The 23,868-nt window shown below is 49.5% G+C and overlaps 11 protein-coding genes across 11 annotated transcripts; 6 read left to right on the forward strand and 5 right to left on the reverse strand.

The window, feature by feature from the left end:
• Positions 1–353: 353 nt before the first annotated feature.
• On the forward strand, positions 354–882 carry N7525_011305 (uncharacterized protein; the record flags this gene model as incomplete). The annotated part of the gene is made up of 2 exons (XM_061215436.1): positions 354–716; positions 844–882. 2 exons carry the CDS (start codon positions 354–356, stop codon positions 880–882), a joined length of 402 nt encoding a protein of 133 aa, XP_061067948.1.
• Positions 883–2,813: 1,931 nt separating this feature from the next.
• N7525_011306 (putative plasma membrane ammonium transporter (Ato3)) lies at positions 2,814–3,891 on the forward strand (the record flags this gene model as incomplete). The annotated part of the gene is made up of 5 exons (XM_061215437.1): positions 2,814–3,013; positions 3,144–3,244; positions 3,311–3,430; positions 3,492–3,667; positions 3,727–3,891. The coding sequence occupies 5 exons, from the start codon at positions 2,814–2,816 to the stop codon at positions 3,889–3,891; spliced, it is 762 nt and encodes a 253-aa protein (XP_061067949.1).
• Positions 3,892–4,566: 675 nt separating this feature from the next.
• Positions 4,567–4,949, forward strand: N7525_011307 (uncharacterized protein; the record flags this gene model as incomplete). Its single annotated transcript, XM_061215438.1, has 2 exons — positions 4,567–4,645; positions 4,801–4,949. 2 exons carry the CDS (start codon positions 4,567–4,569, stop codon positions 4,947–4,949), a joined length of 228 nt encoding a protein of 75 aa, XP_061067950.1.
• Positions 4,950–6,966: 2,017 nt separating this feature from the next.
• On the reverse strand, positions 6,967–9,060 carry N7525_011308 (uncharacterized protein; the record flags this gene model as incomplete). The annotated part of the gene is made up of 1 exon (XM_061215439.1): positions 6,967–9,060. The coding sequence occupies one exon, from the start codon at positions 9,058–9,060 to the stop codon at positions 6,967–6,969; it is 2,094 nt and encodes a 697-aa protein (XP_061067951.1).
• A 192-nt stretch (positions 9,061–9,252) lies between these two features.
• Positions 9,253–11,074, forward strand: N7525_011309 (uncharacterized protein; the record flags this gene model as incomplete). The annotated part of the gene is made up of 2 exons (XM_002560938.2): positions 9,253–9,651; positions 9,719–11,074. 2 exons carry the CDS (start codon positions 9,253–9,255, stop codon positions 11,072–11,074), a joined length of 1,755 nt encoding a protein of 584 aa, XP_002560984.2.
• Positions 11,075–13,022: 1,948 nt separating this feature from the next.
• N7525_011310 (phosphatase PAP2 family protein) lies at positions 13,023–14,357 on the forward strand (the record flags this gene model as incomplete). The annotated part of the gene is made up of 2 exons (XM_061215440.1): positions 13,023–13,695; positions 13,816–14,357. The coding sequence occupies 2 exons, from the start codon at positions 13,023–13,025 to the stop codon at positions 14,355–14,357; spliced, it is 1,215 nt and encodes a 404-aa protein (XP_061067952.1).
• A 184-nt stretch (positions 14,358–14,541) lies between these two features.
• N7525_011311 (vacuolar protein sorting family 37 protein) lies at positions 14,542–15,373 on the reverse strand (the record flags this gene model as incomplete). The annotated part of the gene is made up of 2 exons (XM_002560941.2): positions 14,542–15,028; positions 15,090–15,373. 2 exons carry the CDS (start codon positions 15,371–15,373, stop codon positions 14,542–14,544), a joined length of 771 nt encoding a protein of 256 aa, XP_002560987.2.
• Positions 15,374–15,875: 502 nt separating this feature from the next.
• Positions 15,876–16,532, reverse strand: N7525_011312 (ankyrin repeat protein; the record flags this gene model as incomplete). Its single annotated transcript, XM_002560942.1, has 1 exon — positions 15,876–16,532. One exon carries the CDS (start codon positions 16,530–16,532, stop codon positions 15,876–15,878), a length of 657 nt encoding a protein of 218 aa, XP_002560988.1.
• Positions 16,533–16,898: 366 nt separating this feature from the next.
• N7525_011313 (tRNA ligase) lies at positions 16,899–19,382 on the forward strand (the record flags this gene model as incomplete). Its single annotated transcript, XM_002560943.1, has 1 exon — positions 16,899–19,382. One exon carries the CDS (start codon positions 16,899–16,901, stop codon positions 19,380–19,382), a length of 2,484 nt encoding a protein of 827 aa, XP_002560989.1.
• A 515-nt stretch (positions 19,383–19,897) lies between these two features.
• On the reverse strand, positions 19,898–20,660 carry N7525_011314 (uncharacterized protein; the record flags this gene model as incomplete). The annotated part of the gene is made up of 4 exons (XM_061215441.1): positions 19,898–20,161; positions 20,211–20,342; positions 20,394–20,588; positions 20,631–20,660. 4 exons carry the CDS (start codon positions 20,658–20,660, stop codon positions 19,898–19,900), a joined length of 621 nt encoding a protein of 206 aa, XP_061067953.1.
• A 727-nt stretch (positions 20,661–21,387) lies between these two features.
• Positions 21,388–23,100, reverse strand: N7525_011315 (putative Golgi traffic protein SFT2; the record flags this gene model as incomplete). Its single annotated transcript, XM_061215442.1, has 4 exons — positions 21,388–21,540; positions 21,792–22,260; positions 22,560–22,680; positions 22,869–23,100. The coding sequence occupies 4 exons, from the start codon at positions 23,098–23,100 to the stop codon at positions 21,388–21,390; spliced, it is 975 nt and encodes a 324-aa protein (XP_061067954.1).
• Between the last annotated feature and the right edge of the window lie 768 nt (positions 23,101–23,868).

Below are 23,868 nucleotides of genomic sequence, written 5' to 3' on the forward strand. Positions count from 1 at the left end.
AAAGAGATCTCATGCCAAAGGCTCACGCCCTTTTATCTCAAGGCGAAAGAAAGAAGGATTCGAATGATTTGCCGAGTACATTCCATAATTAGTACATGAGACTCGACAAAGCGGTTCTTCACAAAATATCCTTTGTTTCTATCAACGGCCCAAGCCTACTATAATAGGACATATCCTCCTGTCTCAGTGTTGGGTATTTAAACATCGTCACCTCCTATAGATACTACCACCATTCGGGGGGAGAATACCCAACCCTATCTCCCTCCTTGCCCCAGAGAAGAGAAAACAAAACTCTCAGTACCTCCAATCTCCAAGCTCATCCCTATATTCAATACCCCAACAAAAAGATCAATATGTCTACACGCACCGCGTTCAGGACACGCATTACCGACCTTCCCATAGCCGACGGCCCATCAGGACAACACGTTGTGTGGGCCACAGTGTACTTTTACCCGGAAGAGGCCAGGATCAACAATCTAGACTTGATCCGTCTTATGATGTACCGCGTTGTGAACCGACAGGTTACAGTCGACGAATTACCCATGCACCACAGGTACTCCCATTGTTTATCAATCCGCGTCGCTGGCGAACTGCCCGACGAGGACGCAGTTCATGAAGTGGCTGAAGCCATGTTGGATTACTTCTATGGAAAGGTCAAATCGGGAGAATTGGTTATCAATCGGACTTATATTTTTCGTAGGAGGTCGCGGGATCTAGTAAGTCTCGGGCCTTCGGTGTATTAACTAGAAGTTTTAAGCATAGCTGCCAGAAAAAGTCACTATGGTGTCCATTTAATGTTAATCTTGTGAATAATAAATCTTGTGGTCGATATTTTAAGTGAAGCTCCCGAACGTCCCCGTCATTTGTCTTCCTGAACGGTAAATTAGAGAGTGAATTGTACCTGGGTAGCTTTCAGGTATAGAGAATGAGAAGAGGAGAACTAGCTCGGTAGACTCGATGGGGCTGCCCAGGTGAAGCATTTGGATTTCTAATCGAAACCCTTCCCGGCCAAGATCGGATCTACATGGCAGTCAGCTTACTCGAATTCCAGCTTTCTTCATAATTATTGGGCCCAACAACATAGAGTAGATGTTCATGAACTTCCAAGGTTGCCACGATTACCTGTAGGGCTGCAGGGCCGCGCACGTGCCACAAAGTAGGGTTTAACAGCCGCTGATTGGATCGCTGGTCACATCCACGTGGTATCCTGCACTCAGTGTCTCAATATCTCACCACCCCGTGCAAACGACTGAATCACGGGATTTTCGATTTTCATACCTAGATGCGGAAGAATTGAACTCCGAGCTCCGATGCTGAGGTATAAAACGGGCCAGTCACCCCGGACGTCTTTCCTTTCTTCTCTTCTCTTCTCTTCTCAGGTCTGGTGGTAGTTTTCTGGCAAATGCCTGCACCTGGACGTCGTAGTCGGATTTCCGACTACGCAATTTTTGGACACAAACACTTTTCACCTTTTCATCAACTGTTCGGCTTGACCGGGCGCTTGGAGAAGATGTGTGCTATCATATTTTACCCTGTGCTGCTTGACGTCCCCGGCGCCCTTGTACATGTCTTATTACGCGCACCGACGCCAGCTTCTTCGCGCTTTTAGAGGAGACTCTAGGTTGTTTACATCAAGTGCCCTACCGCCTTTAGATTTGGCTCTTAGTGTGTATGAGGTGCAGCTGTCTAGATCTATTTCTTGCATCGTAAACCATTCTTCTTCCAAGAAGGAGGAGGATCTACACCTTGTCGCACAGTCTGATGGCGAATAATCCCCTTGCACTTCCTGAATGAGTCTCTTGGGCTTGTCTAATGGGACCTGGCGATTGCAGCAATGGCGGTATACGATATTGTACAATCCCCAACCCACTTGTTGAGATTGATTGTTCGGTTGACTACAATAATCCTTGTTCCTGACCTCACAGATCACCCCCCTTGAGGCTCCACTGAAGTGCCAGGTTTTGTCCAGATCCACACAATCCATATGTCGGAATATCATCTAGCCAAAAGTTGGCTGGCTTCGGGGAATGCCCCCGGAGTATCCCCGGGGTTCCCTCCCCGGGGAACCGTCCGCCAGCCCAACTGCCGAGGCTGCCAAGATGGCCTGTCCGAAGCAAGCTTTACTGAAAGCACTTTCTATGGGCGCCACCCGCCAGCCAAGAAAGTATAGCCGGGTCTTGGCGAGCCTATCTCCAGTGAGTGCAGCCCTTTATACCTCAATCACCACTGTCGCAAGGGAACTATGCAACCACTAAGCAGCCGGCTTACAGATTGACTGCCTCGGCTTTTAACAGCATTGCGGGGAAACACAACCGAACCCGGGGAAGCGGGTCTAGCCGCCATACAATGTTCACTCCACTGTCTACCCCACGCCGATGCGGATACCTGGAGAGGATAAGTGGTCGTTCCAAGCCGTTCAAAATTTACCCTGGTTTGATCAGCGAATCATACTACCCGATTGCGACCTTCGCAAGGCAGACCGCGCAGGTCGGACTTCGCGCTATGGTCTGAGACAGGGGGTGCCGACCTGTTGGCTTCCAAGGTTCCGACAGAATAACCCCGGGGTTGTGGGGCTCGTGGGGCTCGTGGGGCATAATGCGGAGGTTTGGTCCAAACAAGAAGGTGGCAAGATATACAGCTGGATTATGGACTGGATGAAAGAGCATAAAGGGGGCTATGGACCGTGGTTTGGTTTATGTCTTTCCTTTTCCAAGCTATTTTCCAGTTCACAATCAGCACCATTGAGCCGCCGTCTCACTTGATTTGCTAGGTTTCCCTTTAAAAGAGATAGAATCTGCCCCTTCAATCCCGAAATGTCCGACGACAACATCAGCGACAAGCATGATACCTCTACTGCGAAGATGCTTCGTCGCTATCAAACCACGGAAAGTGTTATGCTCCCTATACCACGAGATATCTTTGAAAAGTTATACCTCAGCCCCAAGACACCAAATGCAGGAAAGCTGCGTTCCACATTTGGCAATCCTACGCCGATCTCATTGATGGGTTTCTTGTTAGCTGCCACACCCACCGCAATGCTTACTATGGGCTGGAGAGGAGCGGGAGGAAATGGTGGTGCTATCATATAAGAGAGACAACGCCGATGCGATGCCACAAGCAATATTAACAATTTCGTCTGCTAGACCGGTCTATATCTTCTTCGGAGCAATGATACAAATATTCGGAGCAGTGGGTGAATGGATCCTAGGGAATACATTTTCCTGTGCATTATTCTTTACATATGGTATGTGCAATTGGTCATGGACCATGAATGCATCCATGCCTTGCTAATTAGAACCTCGGGTCACAGGCACATTCTGGCTCGTCCAGGGAACATCGCTCATGCCGTTCTTTGCCGTCGGAACAATGTACTCGCCTGATGGTAACACACTAAAAGGCATGGAGACGGCTGAATACAGCGCCACTGTCGGTGAGTTCTTTCTACTACACTGATTATGCATATGTGCAAGTCCTAATGCAATACATTACAGGCTTCTACTATGTCACCCTCGCACTCCTGACTTTCGTGTACATGATTTGCTCCCTCCGCACCAACATCTGTCTCTTCCTCGCGCTCTTCCTGCTGGTGATTACGTTTGGGTTATTTGCAGGCACATATTTCCAGACGGCGCTGGGAAACCTGGTTCTGGCAGCGAAATTACAAAAGGTATGTTGCAATTATCCTATTATTCCAGGTTGGATTCGTACTGATTTATGTACCAACAGGCGGCTGGTGCGTTCAACTTCGCGCTGTGTATTCCTATTTGGCATATTTTCATTGCGCAGATACTCGATGCGGTAGATTTCCCTATCACGCTACCAGTGGGCGACCTAAGTACGGTCGTTCTTGGGAAGAGTCAGAAAGCTCGGAAACGTGAGGTTGAGGGCTAGTGCTAGCTTCCAGATTTCTGGATTGTATATATTTACTGTTGAAAATACCAGTTAATTTCCAATACTGGACGTTTTCATCTTTACAACGCTAACCCTAATTCGTGGGGTTATCCTGCAGATCTCTGCTATGCAGGATTGGCATCCAGGCTCCTTCCAAAAGAAGCCTAGATCCATTTGCAGTATGCAGTTTGATCATGACATTGCTATCTCTAGCATATAGGTCATTATCTCACTACATCAATTTCAATTGGGACTGCATTCAGTCATGTCTTTGCATACTTCTGCGTTGTTATCACCGAGTCTATGTTGTTCACTCTCGTTTACTCTCACCGAGTCTTTCTGATCTGTCATAGTGAGGGTATGGTTTCTTACAATTAGCTGCATCGAACGCCAGAGCGAAGGCTGAACAGGAATGTACTGTACAGTAAAATGGGACTCCAACCTAAAGGACGTACATATGGTATCATTTGCCCACAAGTTATAACAGGCTGATATTTCCACTGACTTTACACTATGCTTCTACAGTGTCGGTCGTCGGTCGAGCGCCCTTTCAGCGGTTTAAAACAGCGACTCTAAAGAAAGCTGTTTCGAACAGCCACCTGGCGAACCGCCACTTTCTCATGGCACCAAACCTTACTTAAAGGAACAGAATCCCCGTCCTCTTGATTCTTCACCATGTTTTCAAATGAGATTCAGAAGATGAACTCCATCTTGAACAGTACTCTAGAGCCGAGCCTTAGGGGTGGGAAGGATTGTGAGACGTGGGTTGATGTAAGCGCTCAACTCTTGTGTAGGAATATGTGTTTTGCTGAAGTTACTAATATATATGAGCGCTTGCCACGGTATCGGGGATGCTATTCCAGTCCACCGAAGGTTAGTACAACTACAGTAGCCCAATGAGTGAGTTAGTTATGCCTGAAGCTACCGTGGAGGATCTGAAGCATCTCTCCATTGTGCTTGAAAAGGCTTTGCTTTGTCTGACCTCACCAACCATGAACTTCCAAACTCCCCTACCTTCCACAACCAATCTCCGCCAGACTCCAACCTGGGTCGACTGAGGCACATGCTGGAGTGTGCATCAGCTGAACTTCCCATGGCAATTGAACCTGCTCAGCCTTTTTCTGAACGCAATGAACAAGCGAGCGTCCTGGACCAGATGGATTCAATCTCAAGAATGCCATCTGTACAACACTGAAGCACTTCAAATCGTTTGAGAAGTGGGCATCTACACCCTTAAGACAGTCAAGGGGACGTATGCGTCGCCAGCTAAGCCCTCTGACCTAATCAACCCCTTTCATCTCTCTCTTTGCCCCTGTCCATCAGCACCCCACATAGGTTTGGGGGACGCATACGCCGAGTGAGACTCCTAGCAATGGTTGCCGATGGAGTTTGCATTTCCGTGGTTGCTAATGAGCTCCATTTGAGATCCATGGTCTCCGAATCTGAAAGTCCACAATGCGATGTCGTCTGATCCGTCTGATCGTGTTCAACCCATTTTATTTCTCCTTGACCTACGGCAAATTTCGTATGACCGCTCGCATCCTGCGTGTCTATCCAGTTCGACCCAGTCGCCAGCTGCACCCTTTACCAAATCCTCGTTGGCTCTACAGGCTAGCGTTCAATCGTGCAAAGCCGCCTGGACTATTGCGATAGCACCAGTCTCTAGGTACTTCCTGGAGCTGACTCGGTCGAAGGGTTCAATAAATAACCTATTTCCCCCGGCTAGTACCAGCTTCAATTTCTCTATTTCCTCTCTTACGAGATAATACTCGCTTTGTGACTGGTGGTACTAGGGCGTTATAGTCGATGATTATGAATTACTAAACCCCGAGACAGGTATTTCACGACCTAAACGAGGTACCTAGCGTGATCACAGATACCTAGATTGTGAGAGCGTGTTCGCTGAATCAATCGATAATACGACTGGCTCGAGTTAATCACGGAAGCGAAAAAGAATAGAAAAGAAGAAGCGGTCTATTTTGGTATAAGCTCGTCGTAACGCTTTCTTCCGTGGCTAATGAAACACTAGGATGACCATGGAATCATGATTTTACAAGAGACAAACCGAATGCTCCAGGTTGAGCTTCTTCTGAAGATGGACGAGCACCTAGACGACAAAAGAGGAACTCTTCCATCTGAGGGAAAGCTAAATCTATTGAGTGGTTGACGACAACTATTTTGTCTTGGCGATTACACATAGAATATAAGGATCTGTGAAATTGACGCCGAAAATGATAGCTTCTGGCGCCAGAAACGGCCGCCTTCCCACCGCAACTTTTACCGGCAAGCCGCCGCTCGACCGCCTATCACCCGAGTGGAACGTTCCATATGGATGTGCGGACTGCTCTCCCTAGGGAGATCCATGAGTATTCCGTGACAAAATTCCCTCAATCACTTATCAATCACTGTATCCATCTCCATAATGGACGAACAATTGACTTTGCACCGCCATCAAAAGTTGGGAGCAAGGTTACCGCTCCACACAGCCATCCACTCGTATCGATGTCGGCAGCTTTGGTGCAACGACACGAGAAACCTTAAGCTAGTCCATTCTCCCTCCGGAGACAAAGCTTCCAATGCAAACGCCGGGTTCTACATTCGCCACACAATAAATACGAATGGCTCCGTGCGCTTCTAACGGTCGTAAAGATACAACAACTTCTGGCAAAGGAATACAGGAGTGGAAGAATCGTAAGGGACTAGGTCTTCTGACTTGCCAATTGTCGGGAACCTTCCACTGCTCCTCTCTCTTAGGATCATCAGGACATTTGATGACACCTGCCTGAATTCTCAAAGTTGAACCCGATGCATTTCGGATAGATGGTCTTTCAGTTTGTCCTTGCGGTAGAAAACCCCCTCGCATTCTTGGACGGGACACTTGAATTGACGTACTGGAAGATGCATCTCCCGAATGTGACGCATGAGAGCTGCGTGGCTCGTGAATAGGCCTTTGTATGTGCAATCTTTCCATTGGCATTGGAAAGTAATAAGACTATCACTAACTCATCAGACTGTAATCAGATATGTCTTCACAAAACCAGCGCAGTTCTATCAACGGGTATATCATTAGACAACTTACTCGGCTTTCTTCTTTCCATCATGGAATGAGGATCCGCCTTCCAAATCGTCGGTACGATTGTTCGCATGAGATATAGTCCTAGTAAGCTCTTCAACCTGCCAGCTGTCAGGGGCATTGACCAACACCCCAGCATCATGGCTTTCATTTGATGTGACAGTAGAATGCTCTGCATGCGTCTTCCAAGCTTGGGTGGCAGCCGGAAGAATGGTACTTTCCAGGTCCCCCATATCACCATCAAGAAGAAATGAGTGGCTGTTCCCTTCGGTCTTCTCAAGACTAGATCGTTCCGACCGCCTATCATTCCGGGGACGCCGCACCATATCTTCAAGTTCCCGGCGGCTGGAGCCGCCCGTATAATCAGAGCTGGTACCGTTCACATGCTGCTTGGGCGGCCGCGGGCCGCCGATGTTCAACCGAACGGCTCCGGTCTCCCCAGCACGAATGTTAATAGATTTGCCTGCAACTGCTTCAGATGTAAATCCAATTTGGACTCCGTTCAACACGAGCGTCATGTTCTCGTCTTCCTCCTTCCGTGAGGCTGTGGCACTGCCACGGCTGCTGTTCGACCGACTATTCTGGCTGCCACTCTCGCTCCCGTTGCGGTGAGACGCTTTGGTAGGGAGCAAGGCCTCTGTGGAGAGAGGCAGTGCAGCTGTTGAGGTTCGGCCCGATCGGGCTGCCTGGTAGTTCTCAGCTTCGCGCTCGCGGTCTTCGATATCGTCAGCGGCGCTGGATGGTTTCTCGTAGTAGTACTCTGGTGGCAGATGGTTTATGTCCAATGACAAATCTTCTGGATAAGAAGATTCATCATCAAGATTAGTCCAATCTACCATTTGAGGAGGCGCCTTAACTGCATCAGTACAATGTGTGCTTTCATCTCCGAAAGCTGCCAAAGATGCAGCATTGGATGCTGTTCTAGAAAAGGCTTCTTCACTTGGAGTTGTGCGTGGGAGAACAAACAACGCCAGCTGTTCCATATGATGTCCAACATGTCGATCAAAAGTCACTGGTGGATGGAGTGGAACTTGGCACAGAGGGCAGCTCGAGCCACTCTGCAGATGGGCCAACATAGAGTGTGACTGACACATATGATCATACCACTGTCGACGACTTCCATATAGCTTCGATGGGGTACTGCACTCTGTGGATATGCAGACATATGGCATTAAATCTCGAAAGACGTGACGAGCCCAGTCTTTCTTGCCCTTGATTTTGATGACAAGACAACAATATGGACACTCGAACGGGTTTTCATCGGCAGATTCTTTTGGTGGATTAGGAACCGAGAGAGATTCATTAGACGTGAATATGCTGGGGGCATAGGAAGTTTGGGAAATGCCGGAGGTGGAATTTGTTTCAAGAAACTGGAGGTGGTCTGCGTCTTCTGCTAATACCAGACCCGTAGCTGTTGTTTCTGATAATTGGGTACCTACATCTCCATTATCAGATAAGCCCTTGCCAAGTTTTGCTCGATGTCTCTCAAAATATTTCAAAACCGCTTTTTGCCTCGCCATCGCAGCGCCGAGGCGATGAGTTATAGAAATCATAGCATTTGGAAATTTGTGGGAAATGTGTTGCTGGGCCCATGGTTCAAAATATGATTCATCTTTGATTTTCACTCCGAGAAGACGATCGTGGTCGGCGGGTCGGCGAATGGCCATTGATATTTGGAACAGGAGGTTGATAGTGTTTCGCAAACTTTGAAAAAGCATCTGAATATCCGTCATATCATTGTCCTCCCCAAGCTCTAGGTCGCTGTCCTCGAAGAAAACTTCATCATCGGTTTCATTTTCAACTTGATCTTCGTCTTTCATGACATCGCCCAGGTCTCGAAGTAGTCTTAGCAATCGCTGCAAAAGTTTGACAGTTTCATTCTTCAGGTGGGAGGCATCTCGAAGCCGATAATCCAGGGAAGATTGGCCAGTCTGATGAGCCCCAATATTTCCCGCCCATATCCGAAGTCGTCCGAGCTCGTCCAACCAGCGATGTTTGGAGACTTCATTGTCATACCGCGTAAGAGTGCCTGAGTTGGTCGATCCTGTGAACTCTTTCAGACACTCATTGAACACAGTTGCGATATTTGTGGTCATGGCATGTGTATTTGGCGTGGTGGTCGTGACTTGAACAGAAGAACAAGAGCTAAAGGTGTAGAGGAGCAGGTAGAATGAATGCGAGGCTGAGGGGCTGCGGGGTAAAACAGATCAAGTACAATCTCACCCCTCATACATTTGTGATTTGTTTTCTCCCCGCTCTCTGGCTTCTTTCAATACTGTCACTCGGTCATGGTCACAGGAATAGAGGCAACAGGTGTGGCTCTGGCTATCCTCCCCTTGGTTGTGAATCAGTTGGATAATTATGCACGGGGACTCGAAAAGATCAAGGCCTTCCGACGATACAAATGGCAGCTAGAAGACTTCTCAAGTGGACTTAGTGCCCAGTATGCTGTGATGGTTAATACTTTGGAGCATTCTTTGGAGGGTGTGATCGACGACCATGATCAAAGGTCCGACTTGATCAAGAACCCCAGAGGTCCCGGGTGGAAAGACCCAACATTTCAAAGTCGACTGAGACAAAAGCTCGACCGGGACTATGCCCCCTTTACTGGCACAGTGCGAGCACTATGTCGCTTGTTGGAAGATCTTTCCCACAAGCTCGGGTTAGAGACAGGAGATTACTTTAGCGTGAGTCAAGCGGAGAAAAACCCTTAACGCGACAAGGTCACTAAAAATACATCTATTCTACCTCCAGGCAGTATCAATAAATCCCCTAAACGCCCTCAAGTTTCGGAAAATCTTCAACACAGCGATATACGAAGATCTGTTGGACAAGATCGACAAGACAAACCAGATCTTGAAAACAATAAGCGAGCAATCCCAACACCGCGAACAATCTCTCACAAAACCAGCGAGACGAAGAAGAAACCTCAAACGATACCGAGAAAAGAGAGCCCATGCAAAGGCTCTCTATGGTATCATTGGAAAAGGCCAAAAATGCCGACAATGTTCATGTCAAGATGCCCACTTCGTTGCCCTTCAGCTCAACACAAATTACATGGATAGCACAGATGACACCCACCTTGCACCCCAAACTACCAGCTTTTATATGATCGCATCCCCTCCGGAGAACTGTTCATCCACAAAGGACCGAAGGCGCTGGCATGAAATCAAAGTGCAAACTGATCAAAGTGCCCAATTGCCTTGCACCTCACGAGACTCCGATCCAGGAGTTCAACCGTTAGCTCGAGAATCTAAAGTACGTTTTGAACTACCTAAAACAAAATGTCTGGAAAGAATTCAGCCAATACCAACCACTCTGCGTGCACCCAGCGCCGGTCTCTGCTCCGCATTTGATCAGGTTAACGTAACACCGCCGAATTCCAGTCCCGAATCCATTGATTACATATTCGGAAACAAGGCCACAGAGGCAGGGTACTACATGAGCCTAGTCCGTACCTTTCAAGGCGAAATGCATCTTCATTCTTTACAAGAGACCCTTATTGGCTCTCCATCCACTCCTGATTCCCCCATCCAAAGCCCAGGGGAGTTGAGCCGCCGAGACAGACTCTACCTTGCAACACAACTCGCGTGCAGTCTCCTCGAGCTACACGGAACCTGGCTTCAGCAACACTGGAGAACAAAAGATATTTTCTTCCTCCGTGGTAAGGGATCTCAACAGTCACAGTACAAACGCCCATACCTCTTGCGCGCAGGTCTACATGTACCCGAAACAGACGCAAATGGACTGTCTTACCGGGTACACGATGGTCAAGACTCTAGCCGACACTCGAATGGAACGCTGTTTCCCCTCGCACTAGCCTTGATAGAGTTGTCTCTAGGAAAGGCTATATCAGCACTGCGTCGGCCTGAAGATGGAGAGGCTTCTGATGATATGTCTACGCTCAACACCGTAACAAGGTTGCTACGAACGGTATATTGGGAAAGTGGATCGAATTATGGAGACGTTGTCAAAGAGTGCTTGTATTGGCCTCGAAGTAAAGGGGATGGGTTTGAGGATCCTTACTTTGATGAGTCGGTTTTCGACACAATTGTGGCCCCTCTACTGAAAGATTATGGCTACTTCGAGGGCCTGTCGATTAGAATCTAGAATGACATCAAAAAGGGGGTCTAGCGACCTAAATCCCCACTTTTGGGTAGACATGAGCATGGCCCGGCCCATGATACATAAAGGTATAATTAGTGCATTTTATGTAGTATTTAGGTATTCTAGTGGTAATATTTTGGAAAAAGAAGGTGATTCAGAGAAACGTGAAGATTAATTCAAACCGAAAAAAGAGGACGAGGTGAGCGAAAAGTGAAGACTATCTAATTCCTTCACTAAAAGTTGATCTCAAATCCCTCATGCTTTTTTGGTGCCTTTCTTGCCCGTCCAGACTAGCGTAGCTGGCTCATAGGTATTTTATAACAAACTAGAGAACAATCTACTACACTATACAGTAGCTAGCCCCCTACGCTTAGGAGTAGTAAAAATGTAAGAATAAATTTAACAGAGGGGAAGTTTAACCAGGTTTCACTGTTGAGACCGATATATTTTCTGCGGCTCGAATTAAGGGTTGCGGGCGTATTGTAGAAAATAAGTCTATTCAAATTTCAAAAATCCGGATGAAAGAGGGAATTCCGTGAATGCTTAGTACCTCTGAGACTTAAAAACTTGTTTTGTCCCGCCATCGCATCCACCAGGCTATTCGACAGCTTGATCCAAACGGCTATGTCTGCAAGAAGCAGCTCGCGTGGTACGATGAGGAGGATTGCACTTACGAGGTCACGGGAAGCGCCTATAACGGTAGCTATTGGGTGTGTTACCTGTGCAAGAAGAAGTTCAATTCGGGAAAAGCCCTAGAGTCGCATGTCAACTCGCCCGTGCACAAGGAGAAGGTCTATCACTGCCTCAAGCGCGGCTGTCCGAAGGAGTTCCACTCCCTGGCCGGTCTGTTCAACCACTTGGAGAGTGAATCGTGCGGATTCATTCGGTTCGAGGGAGTTCAACAGGTTCACAAACAGTTGAATGATGCTATGATGGGCCGCCGGATGATTACTGGGTTCTAGTTCTTTTTTCTTTGGCTATTTGTTTGCAATGACGTAGCCGCTCGGTCGATATTATTGAATTTGTTAACCGCGAGGGCCCTGCGTATAACTAGCTGGCTGGTTTTTACAGGTCTTTTGTTTGGTTTTACCTCGCTTTCTATCTCTAACGTCAAACAATACCCTAGGTACTCATTATCAAGACTTTGACTATCTGAGTGGACCGCAAGCCTGTCATTGACCGATCGAGGCTATCCACGCACATGAAACTTCATGTTCAGGTTGTGTGCAAAAAGACTTGGGCATTGGGTTCCATTTCAATACAGCATGCTTCCATTCGCTGCCACAGAAATTACTGACTCAATTCTATTTGTAATCCAAGCGCTCTTTTCACGCCAATGCAGCCTGGATTAGAATGAACATGGCCTAATGGTGAGAGTGGTCGAACCCATCGGGTTCATGCATATGCAGTTCCCAACTGCAGGGCAGGCGAGCGGAGGGCCTCCCCGGCTTAAATGGGCTTAGTGTTGATGTGGAAATTGATGAGAATCAAACATTCTCATTCCCGTATTTCTAATATCAGCACTGTCGAGTCAATTCTTCTATTCAAGGGATGTACAGACGTGATACCTCATATGTAGGTACTTATACTAGGTAGAACATCATATATAGATCAGCTCAAAGACACTTAGGAAAGTGGAGTCTATGGAATCAATGATGCGAATACTATATTTTTAGCATTCCTATTCATAATTCACATATTCTTTCGAATGGTTACTGTATACTATTATACTATCTACATGTTCGAGCAGATCGAAGATCGACGTTAAACTTCCCACTCCGCCACAATTCTTCGTCATCCCTGTTCCTCGGGGCCTTTGCTTCTTGAACTTCACTACATTCGGAGTCCACTTTCAATACCATTAATATTAGCATTAGCATTTACATTTACATTCTCATCTTTATCTCTCGATCTCAATCCCATCATACCTAATTCCTAATTGCGTCGCACCATGCCCATCCCCGTCAAGGAGACGGTCACACGCCTCGCAGCCATCTCCAAGCTCCTAGTCCTATCCTACATAATCGACTGGATATTCATCATGTACGCGAACCCTATCCAACCCATCCAAACAATCCAACTAACAATCCCAAGCGGCATCGCCCTAATCGGCTACGGCTTCTACAGGCAATCCCCAAACCACCACCCCTTCAGCCTAACCGACCCAAACATCAGCTACCCCCTCACCAAAGAAACCGTATCAAACAAAACCCTCATCCTAGTCAGCCTCTTCGCCCCAGCCGTTATAGTCCTCTTACTCTCATGGCTTCTCGTCCCAGCCAATGCCACCTCCAGGTCTAACTCCGGCTCCCCCAAACCCCCCGCCGCGCAATACATCCGCCGCAAGTTCTGGGAATGGAACGTCGGCTGGATGGGGCTTGCGCTCGCCCTTGCAAGTGCCTGGACAGCTACACAGGGACTGAAGACACTAATCGGCAAGCCGAGACCTGATCTTCTCGCGCGCTGCGATCCAGACGTTGCACGCGTGGCGGAGTTCACGGTTGGAGGACTTGGGGAGTCGGTGCGTGGTGCGGCGACGCTGGTTTCGTGGGAGATCTGTCGGGTCAAGAGTGACTCGCTGCGCATTGATGGCTTTGCCAGTTTTCCGAGTGGGCATTCTTCTTGTAAGTCTGACTTATATCGTATATTCTACAATCATATAAGCGTGTCTATGTGGATCCCATCTGCGATACGACGCCATTACAATAACAGTATCCATGAATTCAACAGCTAATACAATCCAGTCTCCTTCGCCGGCCTAATCTACCTAACCCTCTGGCTCTGCTCCAAATTCTCCGTCGCATTCCCCTATCTCCCGCGCTACCCGGTCGAAGACCAGAGCCACACCGATGACAATTCCTCTGTGCGGAAACGCGGTGCCGCGCCCCCTGTGTACCTGATGCTCATCGCGTTCGTGCCGACTGCCACGGCGTTCTTTATTTCTGCGTCGCGCTGGTTCAACTACAGACACCATGGCTTTGATATTCTCTTCGGCGCGGCGATCGGGATTTTCTTCGCTTATATCGGGTTTTACATGTATCATCTCCCGATTCGGCGTGGCGCGGGCTGGGCTTGGGGTGCGCGCAGTCAGAGACGCGCTTTCGGGCGGTTGGTTGGTTTCCCTAGTTCGCTGGGGACGGATGGATGGGCTGGTGAGAGGGTTGAGGAGGTGGATGCTGAGGTTGCGGCTGCGATAAGGGAGAAGATGTTTAGGGATTTGGAACAGCGACATCCCCAGACACAGGGATATATTAAGCCGGAGAGTAGTGGGGGTCAGGTTGTTTAGGCTTGAGGTAAATGGGTGGTGCATTTCCGGGGGTTGGTTTGAGCGCGGTTCGAAGCAGGACATGGAAGGTACAATGTGGACTTTGTATTATATAGCGCATAGTAAACAGACCACGAATCGGAGTCAGCATGGTATCATAAAGGCAGTCAAGATGTTGACCTGTATTTTGAGATTGCTTTAGACCTCATCGCCAACCACCAACACGTCCCTCATCCCACCGTGCCTTGGCCTCCTTCCGAGCCGCCAGCTTGGATGCCTCACCCCGTACGCGCCGCACCCAATCTGCAATCTCTTTCTCCGTAGCCCGGCCATGATGATCCTCATCGAGGAAACTCTCCTCTACGGCATGGCAGACAGCCTCCTGCTCCGTGATCGCTGCGCTGAACCGCTGATATAACGCCTTCGGCGACCACGGCGCTAGGGCGGCATCCATCTCTGCTTGCTTTTTGCGCCAGGAGACCTCAAGCGACTGATGTGTGATAAGCATTGTTTCGGTGGAGGCCCGGACTTCGGCGAGGTGGTTCTGCATCTCCAGGATGCGGGTTGCGAGGTCTTTGTTTGTTTGGATTAGGGTCTCGAGATGTTGCTGGCGGGTTATGTAGGAGGGGTGTTGGCTTGAGAGGGCCGATATCAGGGATGGGTCTTTGAGGATTGTTTGGAGGTCGGTTGTTCTGGGGTTTTGTGGGTTAGAGGCGCTGTTATCGCTGATTTGGGGGGTGTGAGGGAACTCACGATTTGTCGGATACCAGGTCGGGGAGCCAGCCCTCTTCGATTGTTGGGGGATCGGGGATATATGGCTGTTGAGGATTATTGGTGTATGTTCCCTGGTGTGCGCCTGGCTGATTGTCTGATTGCCAGGCCTGTGTAGAGGTGTTTTGCGGGGTGCCGCGTCGACTGGTCTCGTGGTTGTTGGGTTTTGGGGGTGGTGGTGGAGGTGTGTCGGGGTTGACGGGGTTCATCATTTGGGATGAGTAGAACTGCGATTGAGGGGGGAATGGGGAGGGTGGTTGAGACATGATATGGCTGTTGGGAGGTGTAGTTGGTAGCTATGTTGTTATGTCGGAAATGCGGGATGGGCTCGAGCTTGGCGGGGACTAGACCGGTGATCTACGCAGTTGCATCATGGTATGATAGTAGGATCTCTAGGTAATAGTCAGGTATATTACTGTATATTTGTTCAATGAATATATCGTGATATTTCGTGATTTAATGCTAGTTACAAGATCGTATAGAAGCTTCTCTTCGGCCTGCGAGCCACTCGGACCCCAACAGGCACTCTAAAAGCGAGTCTAACAGCGAGCTTCATGGCGAGAATCAGAACTTCAAGCCAGGCAAAAAATTCCCAGGACAATGGTAGAGTACCCGGCCGCGCTTGATACAATCAGCAGCGACTTCGGGACTCTTGACTGAAAATGCTTGGATGAGTTTTTCTGCATCTTCAAATGCGACGGTGGTCTCATGTACAGACAGAACTCCGGCATGACAATGGAATTGCTTTATCAGTGGCAATTCCCCTGCTTATTCGGTTCTCCTCCGAATCTCCCGCTCCATAGCCTCAATATTCGAGCCAGCCATGGCATCCTTGACCAACTCGCGCACCTCATTTTGCACCTCCTCGCTGTAATAATCTTCACGGGTAGCAAGCTCCTCAATGCGCCTCTTGAACTCTGGATCCGGCTCGCCACCAGCAGCGGCCTCTTCCTCCGTCATTGTGCCAAAATTAACCCTCATATCGCTGCCAGGGATGGGTCCGGGAGAATTCAGAACTTCGGCGGCTTGGGCGTGCGTCGGGGCAGGAGCACCCCCGACGACTTCGCGGAGATAGGCAGCGACCTGCGGGAACTCATTCTCGGATTCAAACTTCTCCACAGCTGTAAGGTCTTCGGCGTTCTTCTTATTAGCGTCCACGCCCAGTTCCTCGACTAAACAGCGCGCGATATCGCTGTCCTCGACCACAAATAGACATGTCTCGCCATCTTCATCGAGGAGGTTCACATCGACATTGAATTCTTTCACTAGGGCGCGTAGGAGATCGGCATGGCCGTAGGAGGCTGCGGCGTGCAGCAATGAGTAGCCGGACTCATCTTGGCTCGATGCGATCGCGGGGTTGGAGCGCAGCAGGTCCAGAAGGGCCTTTGGGTTGTCGCAGGCCAGGAGGTAAGGATTTTGGGCCATTATGAGTCAGAGGTATTAATTGGAATTGAAACCCGCAAATGAAGTGAGTCAAAGGGCAGCTTCGTGGTTGTTAAAGGGAAGTCAACTCAGCAGAAAAAGAAAATATCCGCCTTTCCCTTTTGGCTCCCCGCACTGTGACACACTTGGTTCGACTCTTCCGCAGGTCTTTTGGTCTTTTGTGCTTTTGTGCTTTTATCTCAGTTTGTCTCTTTGCTTTTCTTTATTCTGCTTCATTACCTACAAATACCCCTAGAACACCTCAGGCAGGAGGCCAGGAAAAAGATCCCGCTCTTTCCCCTCTCATCTGCCCCTCCTCTCCGTCATCTACCTCCGAGCTCCCACTTTGATATACCCAACACACACGACATGGCGACTCAAGATCCCCACGTCATATCGCAGCTGGTGAAGACCCTGGAGTCTGCCAGCAAGGCCAAAAAGGGCGAGACAAAGTTCACCTGCAAGAAGGCGTCCTTCACGGTGGCCAATAATGTACCCGTGGATTCGTGGAGGTTCCAAGACTGGGACTACAAGCGTGACGGCCTGCCGACACATGCACGAGGTATCTTCACCACGAGACGGAAGGATGGCACTCCCGAAATCGCGACGCGTGGATATGACAAGTTCTTCAATGTAGGCGAGACAAAGGCGACAGAGTGGCGCAACATCGAGAAAAACACAAGGGGTCCTTATGAGCTGAGTGTGAAGGAGAATGGATGCATTATATTCATCTCTGCTTTGGAAGACGATAACTTGCTAGTCTGCAGCAAGCACTCGACTGGAGCTCGCGAGGATACACCAGTCAGCCACGCACAGGCAGGAGAACGCTGGGTGGAACGCCATGTCTCGTCTGTCAATCGGTCTGTCAAGGACCTTGCCCGCACTTTGCGTAAGATGAATGTTACAGCGGTTGGAGAACTCTGTGACGACAGTTTCGAGGAACATGTGCTGGCATACGACGAATCTTCTTCCGGCATTTACCTCCACGGTCTCAACTACAACCAGCCGTACTTCCATACGATGTCTTGTGAAGATGTGCACAAGTTCGCTGATGATTGGGGCTTCAAGAAGGCCAAGTTCGAGGTCTTTGATGACATCTTCAGAGTGCAGAGCTTCCTGGAAGGATGCGCCGAGACAGGAACATGGGCTGGACGTGAGACTGAGGGTTTCGTCATCCGATGCAACCTGAGCGACAACGGAACTGGGCCCTACCGGAATTGGTTCTTCAAGTACAAGTTCGAAGAGCCGTACTTGATGTACCGCCAGTGGCGTGAATGCACCAAAGCCGTCATCGGAGGGAAACTTCCAAAGATCAGGAAGCATGAGCAGATCACCGAAGAGTACTTGCAGTTTGCTCGGCGGGTCCTGATGAAGGACTCTAAGAGGGCAACTGATTACATGAATAACCACGGTATCATCGGTTTGCGGGAGGAGTTCCTCAAGGAACGAGGATTGAATGGATCCGAGATTATCGCTCTAGAGGAAAAGAAGCAGGCCGAATCGCAGAAGGTCGACAAAAATGTCATCCTCGAACCGATTGCCTCGCTGGGATGTGGCAAGACGACAGTCGCCTTGGCTCTGGTTAAGCTCTTCGGGTGGGGTCATATTCAGAACGACAACATCCCCAAACAGAAGAACAAGGCGAAAAAATTTGCTTTCGAGGTCAGCCATGCTCTGGGAGAGCACGGTGTTGTCATCGCCGATCGCAACAACCACCAACGGCGCGAACGTAAGCAGCTGATGGATGATATCTACCCTGTGCTCCCGGATGCGCAGTTCGTCGCTCTGCATTACGTCCACGAGCCCAAGGCAGACATGCTCCCTGCCATTCGCGAAATCACTCGAAAGCGTGTGCTAGAGCGTGGCGATAACCACCAGTCCATCCGGGCTGGCACCAAAGCTCAGGATGAGACCATAGGGATCATGGAGGGATTCCTCGGCCGCTTCGAAGGTGTCGACACTACCCGCATGCCAGACCAGGGCTTCGACCACGTCATTGACCTCGACGTGTGCGCGGACTCTCGCGGGAACCTCGAAACAGTCGTCGAAGCCCTACACGCGGCGTACCCGCGCCTAGTGCCAACCATGCCAACAGAAACAGAACTCGACGAAGCCATTGCCGCCGCTCTAAACGACTACACCGTGACAAAAGATCTGAGCTACAGCTACGGCAATTCACAGAAGCCAAAGAACAAAAACAACAACAATAAACACAATGGCCCCATCATCCCTGAACCAACAGACTCCCCCTTCTCCCCAGAAGCCCTCGCCAAAAAGATCGAATACTTCAACATCTCCATTCCATCAGCCGAAATTACCGCACTCCTCCACTCCCTCTTCCCACCAACAACAACCCCCGAAAAAGCCCGTCTCTACAACCAACTCGTAAACTCCCGCCGCCTCCAACCAACCTTCCACGTAACCCTCATCCATCGCGCCTCGAAGAAAGATAAACCAGAGATCTGGGAAAACCTAGCAACCCGCTATATCGAGGCGCAGACCAAAAACCCAGTCCAAAATCCAATCCAGAACCCGCCAACCCTGGGCTCCGCGCGCGTGCGCATCGAGCGTCTCGTCTGGGATAACCGCATCATGGCCTTCGTTGCGCGCATCCTGCCCGTCGAGGGTGTCGAGGCAGAGTCCGGTGTAGCTGAGTGGCCATGCGCAAATGCTATTCCGCATATCACGGTTGGCACAGCGGCGCCGGAAGTTAAGCCGAAGGAGAGCAATGATTTGCTGCAGCGGTGGGTTGAGGTTGGGTCTGGTGGGGATACTGGCATATTTGAGGCGGAGGTTGAGGGCGTCAAGGTCGTTGATGGTGTTGTTGGATTGGTTATGAGTCGGGGGAGGTAGTGAGTTTCCGATGTGAATGATTGAGAAGTGTAATGGGATGGGTTGTTGAAATCAGGTTTTGACTATTACTATGACTTTACTGCATCGCATTTTTGGTGCTGTTTGCATTATATTGCAGATCTTATGTCTGCGAGTCCTGATTCTTATTCAGTTGACTAGCTTTGATATCGAATGGATTGTTACTATTCATCCTTAGGAGACTATGCTCATGCGTTCAACAGGGGTTTTGTAGACAAATCAAAGGTTATATACTCAGAAGAGACCTTTTTGGCCCTTTGCTGCTGTCTACCCAACAAACTGAGAAAGAGGACAAAATGTCTATATATAATCAAATAAAAGACTATCTGAGACTGTCAAAAAAGACATAAACAGACTACCCAAGAAGACGATCAGACTGCGGCCGCATAAGCGGTTCTTATTCAATATCAAGCTAGTGATACATCCGGCGCAAGCTGTGGTCATTGTGGTCTCTCTAGCTGGGTCTCTACTCTTCTTCCCTGGCCCTAGATCCAAGCCTACGAGGAGCTCCATCTCCAATCTCTCTTAACCGTACAGTTCATTTCGCAACGTCGCCATCTTGTCCGTCCCAGTGGGAAATCCGTCTCGAAGATTGGCTCCCCAGCCCCTCGCATATTAGCAAGCACGCTTTGCCGAAAGTGCCATCTCAGATAGTCATCCGTGACATGATTTGGATCATTTGGCCTTCGGCAGACCGGACCAAGGCCTCTTCCATCGATCTGCCAGTGATTCGGCAGAAACGTGACGATCTCGTATCCATCCTATGCTATATTAGTAAACCTGCGACGGAGGTAGTCTGAGAATGCGTACATCTGGGTTAATAGAGAAGAAATACTGGTCAAAAAGAATGTGTAGAGCGGCGTCCATAAGCAATCCGTTTTGAATGGAGTTGATCTTCGAATCACACTCGATCCATAGATTCTCCTTGTCCGGAGAGAACAACTGTGTAGCTTCAAAGCCAGCTCACCAATCCCACTGCGCTAGGTCATTGACAGTGCCAGAAATAAGACATTTCCCGTCACTCTGGCGGATCCCGTCTCGAAAGGAGTCTTTTCGATCCGACGGAGAATGATTGTTCGACGGTGTGATATCTCGACTGGATGATCTGGACCTTATTGTGAAAGGGTTACGTGTCCCAGAATCTAGAGCAGATTTGCTTCCGTTGAGAACCGGCTTGATAGGATCCTCCTAGGAGTTGTCTATTGGACGCGTTATAGAAGTGGGCGTTACGTTCCACGGGCTCCGGCTTGGTGGTGGCATGGTGGGAAGTTGATGGGAAAGACTTGTCGGATACCAGTGCAAGGCAGGCCCTAGTATTGATTGACGGATGAACAATAAAGTCGACCACTTATGCAGCCGTAGTCTGATGGTCTTCTGAGGTAAATCTTTCTATGCGTCTTTGAGTAGTCTTTTGTGGTCTCCCCAGGTAGTCTTTTTTTAGACGTCTGGTTATATCGATATTCTGCACCCCTTCTGGGTCGGGTAGACAGCAGAAAAGCCCAAAAGGCGCAGTCTGTGAAATGGGACATCCCCGATATGGTATAGAACCTTTGACCATTGAAGTTGAGAAGGCGGGACAGCTTCCCGTCCTTCCGCCGTATACATATGTCCGGTAGAAAGTCCGAAGTCCCCAATAACCTTGGAATGGTCCTTTCATTTTCATCAAAGTCTATGTAGTAGAGATCCCGGTGCTGTAACCACCAAGGCTGTAGGATAGTAAGGTCTAGCGTGTCGCAATACATTGAGGGGGGTTACGTATATTGCTTCGATCAGGTTCAGTGAGTGGATATTTTACTTGCTCAGCCAAAAAGGGCGAGGGACTGAGAACGAAAATGGCATAGAAAATCGGGTATGTACATGAGTATACACAACAAGGAGCCACAAAGAGCCAAAACCGCACCCCATACCAAAAGAACCACAAGCACGCCGTGCGATATATGTGGGGACCGACAAAGGGCAGGTATCAAACACAAGCAAATCAACAGAATCAACCATTAATCCAAGAGGTAACACGCGACGCTCCAAAACGGCCCACGTACTGCAGGCCGGTGCTGCCCATGGGGAAATAGCTGACGAGGTACCAGACGAGGGCAGCGAGCTGGAAGATGGAGGAGATGAGAGTGAGGAAGAGGCTCTGAAGCTACAGCGCACCAAAAAAGAGAAGTCAGTCAGCAAGAGTTTCTAGAAGAGGATGTGTTGCCAAATGTAGCAAGTGGATGGTGTGTAGTTGTGATATGCAGGTAGAACAAGACGACCGAGTAGTCAGGAACGGTAAGACATAGATTGATCTCGATGGCTCTGGACTCCGCGCTCTGTGACACCGGGATGTGTCGGACAAGGTGTAGTAAGGGAAAGGGAATCCAAGTCCCGCGCCGTGGTGGGACGTGGTACAGACGCAAGATTCAGAGCAGAGAGACCGGCCGAGTGCAGGGTGGGATGGATTCGAAGGAGCACAAGCCGTGGTTTCAGGTTGTACTGCGCGATGGATGTGAAGGGTGCAAGATTCCCCTTTTCCCGGTTGTGCAGTGCGACCATACGGACTCGGGTATGAGTGAGGGGGAACGAGTGTGCGACAAACAGGGAAATGTAGAGGGGAGTATCATGAGGGGGAGGGATCGTCGGCGTGCAACGAGATGAAGCGTAAAGACCAAACACGGAATCCAATACCGGAAACGAAAGCGAAAGAAAAAGGAAATCAATTTTACTTACCCCGATGGCGAAGTAGAGGGTGAGGGCGATCGATCCGAAATAGGCCGCTGTGAATGGCAACCGTGTTCCCGAGATCAAATGCTTAGCGTACGTCCACGGTCCCATGAGGACCGCCCATGATACCAAAAACAAGACTGAGCCGACGGACCATCTAGTAGAGAAACCTGTTAGCAAGACATATCCAAGTCTAGAGACGAATTTTCTTGGCATGAGACGCAGATATAGGTCGAGGTCAGAACCAATCAGCTTGCAGTGTGAAGTACAAAGGCGCACATGGCCCCAACCAGGGTTGGCCGATGACCTGGTCTATGGCAGCTCGGGATTTGCCCGGTCGTCCGAGGGTATGAGATAATAGGAAAAATCCGAAAAAACAAAACAAAACAAAACATGGCCATAGAAAGCCGCGGAACATAGCCCACATTAATGTGGACCACCGGGGAGGCAACTTACAAGACCGCGAATTTGCGGGGCTTGAGTGTCAAGACGGGGAATAAGAAGAAGCAGAGCATGAAACAGACGGCGGCGCCCAAATTACATGCAGCAAATATGAGCATGCGGTCCCACCGACTCACTATACGCAGAGTCCGTGTTAGTGTGTTTCTCTCTTCTATCGGCTTGCAACCACATAAACAAGCATGGTAATAATCCTCCCGGCGCAGGAACTGCAGTCTCATCACCTGGACCACACACAACGGTGTGCGGGAGGATCTGAGGATCGGATGGTCACAAGGCAGAAGGGAAAAAAAAAGAAAAACTTACAAGCAAAGAAGCCCTCTTCTTCTTCCCTTCGAGTGGCTGCTGGCAATGGGGCTCCAGGGCCTTCATTATGAGTGGGCAGTTGAACATAACCGCCTTCGCCGAATGGATTATAAGACCGTAGACGAGATAGGAATGGGGTGTTTGATGACGCGCCAGTATGCACGGGGAGATCCGGGTCTCTACGCGACCACCCTAGTGAGTTGACAGAGTCTCGGAACGAGTTATTCGCCATGTTTGAGACTAGTTCTAGTCAGGTCTTAGTCAAGTTTTAGATGACAAATAAACGAGTGGAGGAGCGTGCGCTGCTGCGTCTGCAGAGAAGGCCCGTGGTCGAGCAAGTCAAGACCAAGAGAACGGTCTGCAGGGACTATGCGAGATGGAGTGCAGATGATCTGCGCCGAGTGGTGGATGATCCTCAAAGATTGGCTAGAGGTGGGGACCTAGTAAAGCCAACAGAGGGGCAGATGACGACTGTGTCGAAGGTGAATTCGGCTTCCGATGAGGCTGGGACAGGCCGTGATCCGGTTCGAATGGGGGCCACTTTCGAGGAAAGTTCTCCGACTCGAAGATATGCGGCCAAGATCGAAAGATCGAAAGATATGAAATATGACAGGCTGATAGAAAGACTTTATGGACAGCCTCCCCGACCAAATAAAGGGCTGCCTATTACACCGTGGAAAGGCGTCAGCCCAACGGATCTGCAGCTATCTCTGCGGAGTCGGTGACGACTGCAGGGGTAGCTTGGAAGTCCTCCGGCGCGGCGCAAGAGGATAGTAATCGACGATAGGCCGTGCAATACTGCGGCGAGATAAGCCAACCAAGCGGAAGATAGGTGGGAAGCGTTGAACCTTACGGGCACAATCCGAGAAGGGATGGGAAGTGAACACGGCGGAGGGAGGTCGACGGACGCTGATTGGACAAGGAAGCGCTGCGCTATCGATAAAGGAGGGTAGGAAGACGAGGGGAACCAAGCAAAATGACGAGATGGCGTGAAGCTACC

The sequence above is a fragment of the Penicillium rubens genome (assembly GCF_028828025.1).
Source record: "Penicillium rubens strain IBT 27055 chromosome Unknown utg000004l_segment0_segment0, whole genome shotgun sequence".
Lineage (NCBI taxonomy): Eukaryota > Fungi > Ascomycota > Eurotiomycetes > Eurotiales > Aspergillaceae > Penicillium > Penicillium rubens.